Genomic DNA, 13,101 nt, shown 5'->3' with positions numbered 1-13,101 from the left:
CGACGCACTGTAGCTGTGATATCATTTCCACATATCACGGTCTGGACTGGGTTATTGCTTTTATAGAACAGTAACGATAACTATATTATTGCCACATATTATCAGCACTCCCCATCACTGTCTCTATCATCAATTAACATTTTTAATAAAGTAGCGGCGTCTGACACTAGCAACAATCTGTTCTGCTTAGCGACCGTCACAGTGGTTTCAAGGTAGCCGGAGATTAAACTATTTTCAGGTGCACAGAATGTCTCTCAGCCAATTTTTTATCACTCAGCAGAAATTGATATTGGGCCAAAAAGCCCAGAAAAGGAACGTTATCATCGTTCATCGTTATCATTATTACAATGTATTGAGGTTGTTATTCCATCGCTCTTAATATTATTCACAGTGAGGCGGCTGGGTGGCGCAGTGGGCAAGGCGCTCGCCACTAACGCAGGAGATGCTGGTATCGAGCCCAGCTCTCTGCGTTGCTTCCGGCTTGGCTGGCCATCATACTAACACAATTGGCAGTGTTAGAGGGTGGGATAGCCGGTGGGTGGGGATTTGACGTTGTGGACAGCGACTCCTACAGGTCGGTTGGGTGACGCCTGTGCGGCGGAAACAGGAAGTAGCGGGGGCAGCGTGAGCCTCCCACGCGTTACTCCTCGCCACTGAGAGTTCGAGCTGTCTGGTGAAAAGATGCGACAGGCTGCCTCCTCGTCTACCGGAGCTTCTATCCTCACTACAGCTGACCAGTGTGAGGCATAGTCTAGCAACGTTCAAGACAGGGGAGAGGAGAATTGGAATTACGAAATTGGGATGGGAGAAAAATAAGGAGAAAAAGTGGATTAAAAAATATATATTATTCACAGTGGAGTGATATACAACCTCCCATAGTCCACTGGCCAGTAAACGGTGGTATATGGGATACTTCCCGCGGCTATCGGCCAATCAGAGGGCTGGATCAGACCAGTCCATCTTGACTTTGAACGTTACTTTATGGCCGCTCTCTCACTGCTTCTGTCTCATTCATAACGCCATGGCCAGCTTCCAAAACTAGTTACACGAGAGGAGAACAATTATCATTCACTCTATTGCATAACCCATAAAATGCCTGTGCAGTTTCAGGGTAAAAAAAATAAAAACTAAAAAAGCCATTCTGTCATGGATGACTTGGTTGAATCAATGGAGTTTCCCTTGAATTTGACCATTACAGAGTAGGGTTGCACGATACACCGATACTAGAAAAGTGATACCCAGCCGTTAACTCATTGGGCGCCAGCCATTAGCCGTATCCTTGTAATGGCTGTGCCAGGTTTCCATAGCTTACTTTCACTGTGTGTCACTATGTTTGGAGAGCTATATCTATATTCTATATTATAGCTATGGAGACAATACTATGGTCATTTGACAGTGACTTTCTTCCGTTGAACATGCAAAAAAGAGAAAAAAATGTCATGTATACGTCCGCACGTTATCCCGTGGTGAATATTGTATAGTTTAGGAGTGATCCGGGCTAATTCACGAAAAGCTGAGATATAGGGCGCTACGTGAATTCTATTATAAGCGTTGGCATTTCTTGCCTGGACACGCTACTATTTCCAAGGGAGGGGGGTCGTTTTTTTATGCTTTGATGGCCAGTAACGGCATTCGTTTTGAACACCACACACGCTGATCAGCTGGATCGATTTGAAAACCTTGTACTATCAAGCTAGAATTGATGTCAGATAGTCCTTACCTTTGATCGGGGGTATTCCAAAAATAATATTCTGCTCGCGATTTCGAGTATTGGTGTCCATCTGGTCCCGGACATAATTTGGCACAATTTATGGATCGAGTGTGCTAGATGCGTTTCGAAGTGGTCGGATGAAGCGATTTACTTGGCTCCGTCTAAATTTAGCACCCAGAGGGCTTTAAATTTAACACAGGGTCTGGAACAGGGTGGGTGATACTGCCACCTAGCAGGATCTGGCCGGTACTGCACTTTTGGCGCTTAGTATGGCTTTCAGCGGTAACATATAGGTCCGTGAGTGTAATATTGATATTAAAATCGGAAAAAAAGGAAAAACGATCCAAAAACGTAATAATACGTGGCCGGCGCCAAATGAGTTAAAAATGGTCCAATATTATATTTGATTAGTATCGATACTTTTAGAATAATAGCTTGATGTATTTTATGAGTTGAGTGACTGGAGTAGTGTGTGTGTGTGTGTGTGTGTGTGTGTGTGTGTGTGTGTGTGTGTGTGTGTGTGTGTGTGTGTGTGTGTGTGTGAGCACAAGCTTTGCGTAGTGTCAACAGTGTCAGCTGATTTTAAGTAGCAGAAGGAGACTACAGTAGCTATATAGCTCAGCAGCAGTTTCAACAGCGTCAAAATATCTTCTGTTATTCTATTAATATAAAGAATTTCATGAAGAATTTCCCAAGTTCTGTCATCTAATATTATTCCTTTACGCCCCGATTTAGGTTTTTGCCGTGGTATCGTTTTGGAACTGGTATCGTGATACTTGGTATCGGTATCGAAGTCAAAATGTTGGTATCGTGACAACACTATTACTTTATTTTTATAAAAAATAAATGTTGCCTTTTCTATAATTTGTCTCCCATCCCCCAATTTAGTCATTATGCCAATTCCCTTCCTGGTCGTTGTGCGCATACTGTCGGTCTGGAGAGGGTGTAGAACTACCACATGCCTCCTATGGAGTCGCCAGCCACTTCGCCAGCCACTTCTTTACAGCGAGGAGTTTCACTGGGAGAGCGTAACGTGTGTAGAGGTTCACGCTATTTCCCCCAGATCCCCTCCCTGCTGGACAGGCGCCCTGACCGACCAGTAGGAGTCGCTATTGCAACGACCAGGACACATACCCCACCGGCTTCCCAACCGTGAACACTACCCGTGTTCGTAGGGACAACTGACCAAGCCGGGGGTACCGCTGACAGCTGGATTCAACCCCAGAGTCTCTGTGGTGGTAGGCGAGTGCTTAGACCTCTACGCTACACCAGCCGCACCCATTACAGAGTCTTTCTAACAGTTGACACTCACCTCCGCGAGAGCCTCGGCCTCCAGGGCTTTGTGATCTCCTAGGCTGGCGTGCCGGATGGTGCTGGGCGACGACCGCTGAGAGGTGCTGTCGGAGAAGGTCCTCCTCTCCGGGTGGTTGATGCTGCCGGCGCTGCCGAACGTGGTGAGGCGCCGCTTCTCCGGACTGTCCGTCGCTCCCCTGGTGCCGGCCAACTTGTGCGGACTGCAGGGCCGCGGCATGACCCTGGGGGGGTGGTCCATGGCTCTGTTGGGACTGTGGTGGTCGGCGCCACCCCTGTGGCGGGGAATCACCGCTCCATCAGAACGCACCCTCACCCTGAGGTACGGAACGCACGGAGAGAGAGAGAATGCATCGGCATCGATGGCACATTGAGTAAAATATTAAACCCCAACATTAAAAGGTGCTGTAAGTGGTGTTTTCTTGTTAAAATAAGTGGTCTACATGTTAAAATAATAGCTCTACATTCCGACAGCCATCACTGGTATAGAGTGTTTGGTCAGTAACATGGGTCTCCCGGTCCCTCCGCTCTGCAGTAAACAGAAAATACATTTCCTGGTATGCCTTCCCACCTTATCCAATCAGCAGAGAGAACCATAGATATTTGCACTTATTTCAAGAAATAAAATTTGCTTACTATACTTTTAGATTACCAATCACATATTTGCTTATAACTAAGTTGTATTTCTTATTTTTGTCAGACAAGTTTTACCGTGTGGAGTTCTCTCTCCTGATTGGATGAAGTGGGAACAGGCTAGGGTGTATTTTGTGTTTACTGCAGAGCGGAGGGACTGGGAGACCCATGTTACTGACCAAACACTACAGATCAATAATGGCTGTCAGAATGTAGAGCTATTTAACACTTATGTAAACAAAAGAAATCACACAATGTGGGCACGAATCACAGTGTTAACCCTTTAATAGTCTGCTCAACCATTTGGAATAGCACATTTTTTGTCTATGTCATCTCTCATTGAAAAATGTGTTAAACTTAACTGAGCCTTATTGAGCCATCTCTACCATTCGGTTCACGTATGCTATGCCAAAGAAATCCACTAGATGGAAGAAATCTCTCCTGACATGTGACACATTTTTGGCTGGATTTTCAAAGATAAGCTTAGTTTTCATCTAACACATTATTTAACAGAATTATGTAACTTGATGCAACACAAAAAAATATTATAAGGGTCAAATATTTTTTTAAAGATGCTCTACCAGACGGTTGAGTGGACAATTTATGGTAACATTTTGCATGGAGAAAAAACTCAACTGGCGGGTCTATACAATTATTTTTTTTATTCTTGTTATTAGTGGCCCAATAACATAAAAAATACAAAAGAATAATTTTTACATCGTTTTCTTGGAGTTAGACTAAGTAACGCACCTTCCCTGTACTGCTGCGAAGCGGTGGTGCTCAGGTGTGTGTTCACAGGGAGACTGGCGGTCGCTCCTGGACAGAGCTCTGTCGTCCGGGTGGGAGCCACTGCTGGCCTCGCTGTCAGCCCGCAGGCCCACACTGTCTGAGAATGCATCATCCCTAAGGGAGCACAGAGGAGAGCACCGGGGGGACGGTTATACAATAAATAACGGTCTTGTGATGTATGGCCTGCTGTCCTTAGCAACAATCTATAATGCACGTTCGTCTCTCAGTTTGATTTATCTCTAACTTGACCCAGGAATCCTTCAAAAGTCAATCCCTGACTATCAATGTACAAATTCAAGAAACTCATGGCTTGTCTAACCATCTGCATGCTTGGCCTTCCCAGTGTTATTTCCCAGCGAAACAATCCACTTATGAGTCCCCGGAGGGCAAGCTTGTGATGTTAGTCAATAGACAAGAGGATTAGCCGAAGATGAGTTTGCTCTTTCTCTTAATTAGGCTTTAATTACGCCATCTGCCCTGTGATGGATGATAAAACTGGTTTATCGGGGGCAGGGTGCCAGAATGAAAGGCCGCAGCTGAAGGATGACCTTAATATTTGTCCTTGTCAAGAGGAAACTCCTCCGCGAGGCTCTTCGACTGATTGTTAATCAGGATTTATTTACTTGGCTTCGGTTTCTTTATCTCTGCCAGTGGTGTCGAGGCACGGTCTCTGGGCGGTCACTCTAATGGGCGGCGGGGTATGTAAAGGCGTTGCTTTCATTACCTAGACGTGACTACCGAACAGGCTGTGAACAGAGACGATAGATACGTTTCAACGGTGAGGCTGAAGGGGGACGTATCGGGGTCAAATGTCAGGTCCAAATGTATCAATCACAGGATCACAATCACTGTTTGTGCTATTCCGATGACAGAATACCACAAGAGGCACATACATGTTGTTTGGGGGGAAACAGAGCCCTAGCTAGCCGTGCTGGTGCCTCTACTGGAAGCCAGGGTACAGACATCTGGTCCCCATCACTCTAATGCCGTTTCGGAATAATATCAGATCCTTCCGCAGTTATTCTCCCATCTCAAATCTTGCACTAAAGAAACATATAACTCAGTTTAGACATATTTTCGCCCTTGTAAAGTCAATCCAATGAATGTGATCACTATGAATGAACACAACACTATGACTTACCGTCTTTATATAATAAAGTATTCAACCTCTACTGTCTTTAACTATGAATGAACACAACACTCTATCTTACCATCTTTAGATAATAATAATAATAATAATAATAATAATAATAATAATAATAATAATAATAATAATAATAATAATAATAATAATAATAATAATAATAATAATAATAATGGATTGGATTTATATAGCGCTCTTCATGACACCCCAGTGACCCCAGAGCGCTTCACAGAGTCCATTATTCGTTCATACACAGTCATACCGGTGGTGGTAAGCTACAATTGCAGCCAGAGCTGCCCTGAGGCAGACTCACGGAAGCGTGGCGAATAATCATCGCCTACGGCCCCTCCGACCACCACCAACATTCATTCACATGCATACACATTCATACGAGGCAAGTAGGTTAAGTGTCTTGCCCAAGGACACAACGGCAGTGGGATGGACATGGGCTTGAGCAGGATTCGAACCACCAAACCTTCGATCATTGGACGACCCGCTCTACCCCACGGCGTGGCTCAGACAATAAAGTACTCAACCTCTACTGTCTTTAAATATGAATGAACACAACACTCTAACTTACCATCTTTAGATAATAAAGTACTCAACCTCTACTGTCTTTAAATATGAATGAACACAACACTCTAACTTACCATCTTTAGATAATAAAGTACTCGACCTCTACTGTCTTTAAATATGAATGAACACAAATCAAATCAAATTAAATTTATTTGTAAAGCCCACAAATCACACGTTAATGTCCCCATGGGCTGGACAAGTCTTCTTTAAACAGGTCAAGAAGAAACATCACAATAAATAAAATTAAAATTAAAAACATCATGAAATCCAAAACAACATTCCCAGACATACCCCAGCGAAGGTGCAATAGGAAAAAAGAACCACAGGCAATGTGGAGGAGAGCAACCTTAGAAGGGCCATCTAACACAACACTCTAACATATCATCTTTAGATAATAAAGTACTCAACCTCTACTGTCTTTAACGATGAATGAACACAACACTCTGACTTACAATCTTTAGATAATAAAGTTTGAAAACACAGTTCCTCTGAAAACTTAAAATGATGTTACATGGTTCTTCATCTGAGGTACTCAATTGCACTCATACAACCCCCCCCCCCCCCCGCCTCTGCAAGCCATGATGGAAAAATAAATGACTTCTTCTTACATGTCTTGCACCACAATATACTGGTGTGGTATCAGCCCATCCACACCATTGTGTCGGCCCTCCCACCAGTCCCCAGAGGCTCGCGCGTAGAGCAGCAGAGACGCTCCCTTCTTGAAGGACAGCTCTCGAGGACTACGGCCAACATAGTCAAATTTAGCTATGGCCTCGATCTGCTCCGGTTCTGTGACAGAAAGAGGGGAGAGGGTTAGTTACGAGTCCAATCCATGACATGTCGGTAACAGGGCTGGATGATATCCAGGAGGACTATGGCAATGTGACCATACCTATATGATTGGAAAAATTACGACAATCCAAGTGATGTTCATCATATTAAGTATTTCACAAATCATTTAGTGAAATATCTGACTCCAATATTAACTTTTTCTTAATAACTACATGTCATTAATACACAAAACTGTGTATCTCAATTCACAATATAAAAAAAAAAATCCGACAATACTAGTCTAGAACACATATATATATATATATATATATATATATATATATATATATATATATATATATATATATATATATATATATATGATAAACGGTAGATATCGATACATATTGCCCAGTCCTATTCTGAACATTTCTCCTGTCACCTTCTATAGCCACTGCTAAGAAGAGCTCAGGCAGTCGGGTGTCTGTACTGTAGCTTGATAACTCACCTTCATCACTTGTGTTCGGCCCCGTACCATTGTCCACTTCATCAAGGGCACCTGGCTCACTGTGTGGACTTTCACTGGACGGATGGAGAGAGAGAGAGAGAGAGAGAGAGAAGAGAGAGAGAGAGAGAGAGAGAGAGAGAGAGAGAGAGAGAGAGAGAGATAGAGAGAGAGAGAGAGAGAGAAGAGCAGATGATACCGTAATCTATCAATGTGTACGGGCAGTTGACTGTTTTTACGTGCATCATTTCATCTGTATGAGGTTACTGATGCACATTACTCTTTCCACCGACTGGCTGTAAATGCGTAAAGTTCAGCAATAAAGCAACGAGCCAGCGTTATGGGTAACGCGCTCACCGTCTTCTCCAGAGTCCGACAAGAAGACAGATACTAATTTCCTCTCTGTGTGTTCGGTAGAAAGCAATCCGGCTGCAAGCTAGCCTAGCTTAGCACAAATGAGTGGAAGCGGGTACGGACCACTAGCGTAGCTAAATAATCCCGAAGGGGGTGTTTTTGGCCAACAGCAAGGCTAGCTCGTCCATATCTGCTTCTATTATTTGACTCTGAGCTGAAACTCGACAAACAAGTGCGAGCAGTGGCACAGTCCTGCTTTTTCCAGCTGCGCACCATCGCAAAAATAAAAACATTCCTCTCCCCCAGCGACCTTCAGAGGGTCATCCTCACTCTGATATTCTCAAGACTGGACTATTGCAACGCCCTCTATTCTGCTGTGGCAGACAAAAACATCAACCGCCTTCAACTCGTCCAGAACGCAGCCGCCAGGCTCGTGTCGGGCACCAAGATGAGGGACCACATCTCCCCAGTCCTTGCATCCCTACACTGGCTCCCGGTAAAACAAAGAATTAATTTCAAGATCCTCATGTTCACTTACAAAGCCTTAAATGGTCTCGCCCCAGCTTACATAAAGGAACTCCTGTTCCAATCAGCCAGCTCCAGATCCCTCAGACCAAACAGTCAAATCTGCCTTAAAATCCCACACTCAAGACATTCGCAGTTGCAGCGCCGAAACTCTGGAACAAGCTCCCACTAAACATAAAATCTGCAAGTGCCTTTTCGCCATCCTTGAGCTAGTTTTGTGTTGTAGTATGACTGGTGTATTATGTCCGTCTGTTCTCTGTCTGCTTGGTTGGCCTGCATGTATTTTTTCTGTTTTCTTATTGTTCCTGTCTTTCTGTTTTTCTTTTTTTTCCCGGGCTGCGCCCCGGGCCGATGTCAGTATTGGTTGAGGGGCGCAATATAAATAAATGTATCATATCATATCATATCATATCATATCATATTAATTTGTGCTAAGCTAGGCTAGCTTACTGGAGTAATTATTTTGAGTACTAGTACATCCCTAGTCTCTCTACACCAGGGGTCAGCAACCTTTTTGACATGGAGTGCCTGTTTGAAATATAGTTGTAACTAGTGTGCCTCAACAATATTCCATGCATCGTAATATTTTTTTCTCATAATCAGGTATTTTTAATGATAATTTTTACATTATTACATCATTATTGTTATTGTTATTATTAACAATATTATTATGATGGTTGTATCAACCCTAAATCTGAGTTGGGGGGGGGGGGGATGCAATGCAGACAAACAGACCATTTCACTCACATTTGCCCATTCATTTTTGGACACATCACACACCATCAGTGTGTGTACTGTACGTGTGCTGTCATAGCTCCACCTACAGGCCTAATGGAGAACACCAGGAGAACACCAGGATGTGAATGGAGGGTGAATGTGAGGTATATCGTGTAAATAAGTTTTGATTGATCGCAAGACTACACTGTAAAAAAAATAATAATAATAAGTTACCAGAACTTAAAAATATTGAGTTCAGTTACTGTGCATTAAGGTTTTCAGTTTTCAATCCATAATAAGTTAACAGAAAAATAAGTACACAACCACATTATTTCAACTTAATAAAACTATGTTTATTGTCATTGTTTTAAGAACACAAGTTGACTTGGTAATACTCACATTTTGAGTAAAAAAAAATTGCTTTTAACATGTGCAATGTTCAATGAAATAGAAAAATAAATAATAAAATTTGTTGATTAATCCCACTGGTCACAATGGTGACCGTAATAATGTTTTTGTTATAAGGCTCTGCAAATGTTACTGAATGATGTAGCAATGTATTTCCAGCTAAATTGAAATAATAAACAAATAAAGGGTCTCAATTAAATATGTGGTAGTAAAAAGAACCTGTGGGAGGATTTCAACAAGATAAATGCGACAACAGTGCAAAATATTTCACTATAATATTTCAAAGCAAAAAAAGAAAACATTTATAATATTTTTATTTTATTTTTATTTATTTTTATGCTGCCCCCTGTGCCTATGAAAATGCCCCCGCGTGCCTATGCAGGCACGCGTGCCTAGGGTTGCCTACCCCTGCTCTACACACACACACACACACACACACACACTAGTAAACACAGCCCTCCGCCTACCAGTAGTCCTCTCCTCCGGACATGCACTTCTCGTAGACGGGTCCCTCCAGCTCGCGGTGGCTCGGGAAGATGACCTCGGTGTGAATGATGACGGTCTTGATGACCTCGTTGACCTGCGCCTGGCAGGACACGGGGTCATGGTCATCCGGGATGGGCATCAGCGTGGGGCCGAAGCAGGTGGCCAGGTTGTAGGAGTCCATCATGTTCTCGTCGCTGTACTGGGAGAGGCTGTGAGGGAAGACACGGGAGACGAGACGCACTGGGTGAGACGGCCTTCAGAAACACACAACCTTAGCACAGGTGGCAGTACCGGTTCCTGGGATTGCGGTATCGGTACTCAGCGGTACCTTTTTTCGGGTACTTAAATCTTGCTGTAATAACAAATAAATTGATTTCAGTTGTAAAAAAGTCCAAGTTTCTCAATTTCAACATTGTTATTTATTATCAGCGTCTTTGGGTCATTGAAAAGTGCTATACAAATAAAATTTATTATTATTATTATTAAGAACATTTTCTTATTTATAGTTGTTATTATACACCACAAAAATTAAATTGCATGATCATGTATTATGTTTTTAAATGTTTACATAAACATTATCTGGCCATCCAAAGACCCAAGAGATGGGACAGTAATACTGTATATGTATTTGTGGAAAAGGCTCCCTCTTGTTTAGTATATTACACTCTTATACTAAACATGTAAAGGTTACCGAAATTTGGTACAGATTGATCCAGCGTCGATGTAATTCAGCCAGTACAGAGTTCGGTACCCACCCCTACTTAGCACTGACGAACGCTAGCAAAGCCGCTTTATCTTTACTGAGAGTTTTCAGTGTTTGTTTCGACCCGCTCGGAGTGGCAGACGGGCGGGGACAGAGTCTGGTCAGTTGTGTCAAAGTATACTAAATCAAGCCATAAAGGAAACTGCTTGGAACAGCTACAGAAGGTACGGACGGCTAATGAAATTGGAACGCATTGCAGTAAACTGCTGGGTTCCAATTGGGCTAAGATGTTATTTACACCTTGGAAATATAAATTCAGGACCCAAGCTTGAGATAATTGTTGTGCAGCAGTTGAAGGGAAAAATTGACATTTGTATGGCGACATCCTGACTTTCAAGCATGAGCACTGCTCTTGGGCTCTGCTGCCATGTGCACAGCGTACCAAGCCATCTATCTATGCTAGTGTGACCCCATGGCATTATGCAGTCCCGTATCCCATCTATCTATGCTAGTGTACCCATGGCATTATGCATAGGGTTGGGCATCGTTTGGATTTGAACGATTCCGGTTCCGATTCCGATTCTCCATATCGATTCCTGTTCTAAACGATTCTCGATTCCGATTCTTTGAGGTGCAGGTCAAAACAGGTCACAGCTTATTTCGAAGGAGATTTTTTATTTTTTTTTTATTTCAAAAAGAAAATCATACTATTCACATTTTCAGTTGACTTGATACAGTTTAATTTGGTTGCTGTACTGTAACTAGGGTATTAAAGTATATAAAAAAAAAAAAAAAAAAAAAAAAAAAATTGAAATTTAGAATCGAAATTCAAATATGTTACTTCCGGTTCCAGAACCGGAAGTTAGGAACCGGTTCCTATTAGAACCGGTTTTCGGTGCCCAACCCTAATTATGCAGTCCCGTATCCCATCTATCTATGCTTGTGTACCCATGGCATTATGCAGTCGCTTATCCCATAATATATCTATGCTAGTGTGACCCCATGGCATTATGCAGTCCCGTATCCCATCTATCTATGCCCAACAGTGGGGGCTGAGGAGGTAGAGCAGTTGTCTGGTAATCCGGAGGTTCCTGGTTAGATTCTCTTCCTCCCGGGCAGCATGTCGCTGAGCAAGACACTTAAACCCTAATTGCTCCCGATGAGCAGGTTGGCACCTTGCATGTCACCTCTGCCATCGGTGCTAGTGTACTCATGGTATTATGCAGTCCCGTATCCCATCTATCTATGCTAGTGTACTCATGGTATTATGCAGTCCCGTATCCCACCTATCTATGCTAGTGTACTCATGGTATTATGCAGTTCCGTATCCCATCTATCTATGCTAGTGTACTCATGGTATTATGCAGTCCCGTATCCCACCTATCTATGCTAGTGTACTCATGGTATTATGCAGTTCCGTATCCCATCTATCTATGCTAGTGTACTCATGGTATTATGCAGTTCCGTATCCCATCTATCTATGCTAGTGTACTCATGGTATTATGCAGTCCCGTATCCCATCTATCTATGCTAGTGTACTCATGGTATTATGCAGTTCCGTATCCCATCTATCTATGCTAGTGTACTCATGGTATTATGCAGTCCCGTATCCCATCTATCTATGCTAGTGTACTCATGGTATTATGCAGTCCCGTATCCCACCTATCTATGCTAGTGTACTCATGGTATTATGCAGTCCTGTATCCCACCTATCTATGCTAGTGTACTCATGGTATTATGCAGTTCCGTATCCCACCTATCTATGCTAGTGTACTCATGGTATTATGCAGTATCCCATACCAAGGCATAATGTTCCAATGGGTTGCTACCGTATCATACATAATTATGTATAATAGCTTATGATGTTCTATTGCCCATATAACTACTGTATGTGCTTATGCTCTCTTGCACATTACTTTGTAGCTGTGAATCTGTAGACTACAGTATATTAGTACATTTCTGTATGCTCTACACACCATGTAGCCTGCTGTACATCTCATCTTGTGTTTTCCCACTTTTATTACATAATACTAACGTTTTATTAAGTAGACTTCAGGGTTGTACCATGACATTATATCTGGTATGATACTTACTGGTGACATACTTACTGGTCATTATATCTGGTATGACATAATATTATAGTATGATACTTACTGGTCATTATATCTGGTATGACATAATATTATAGTATGATACTTACTGGTCATTATATCTGGTATGATACTTACTGGTCATTATATCTGGTATGACATAATATTATAGTATGATACTTACTGGTCATTATATCTGGTATGACATAATATTATATAATAATAAAAATATTTTATCGTGATTAATAGCATGATTGTCCATAGTTAACTCGTGATTAATCGCATACAAAAAAAATGTATCTACCTTAAACGGATCTTTTTCAAGTTCCAAGTTTTAATACTCTGATCAACATGAGTCAACAAATGCTTGCTTTATGC

The 13,101-nt window shown here is 42.3% G+C and overlaps 1 protein-coding gene across 1 annotated transcript in view; it reads right to left on the bottom strand.

The window, feature by feature from the left end:
• LOC311230653 (SLIT-ROBO Rho GTPase-activating protein 3-like) overlaps positions 1-13,101 on the bottom strand; it is a 102,870-nt gene that overhangs the window by 1,746 nt on the left and 88,023 nt on the right. Inside the window, exons 17-21 of the mRNA XM_084317001.1 lie at positions 9,912-10,139; positions 7,444-7,517; positions 6,773-6,953; positions 4,406-4,558; positions 3,024-3,339 (exon numbers count right to left, since the gene is read on the bottom strand). Of these exons, the coding sequence (XP_084173127.1) occupies positions 3,024-3,339; positions 4,406-4,558; positions 6,773-6,953; positions 7,444-7,517; positions 9,912-10,139 (952 nt within the window). The remainder of the gene's footprint in view (positions 1-3,023; positions 3,340-4,405; positions 4,559-6,772; positions 6,954-7,443; positions 7,518-9,911; positions 10,140-13,101) is intronic.

This window comes from Notolepis coatsorum (assembly GCF_963971535.1).
Source record: "Notolepis coatsorum genome assembly, chromosome: 6".
Classification (NCBI taxonomy): Eukaryota; Metazoa; Chordata; class Actinopteri; order Aulopiformes; family Paralepididae; genus Notolepis; species Notolepis coatsorum.
This window is presented reverse-complemented; position numbering and strand designations above follow the sequence as displayed.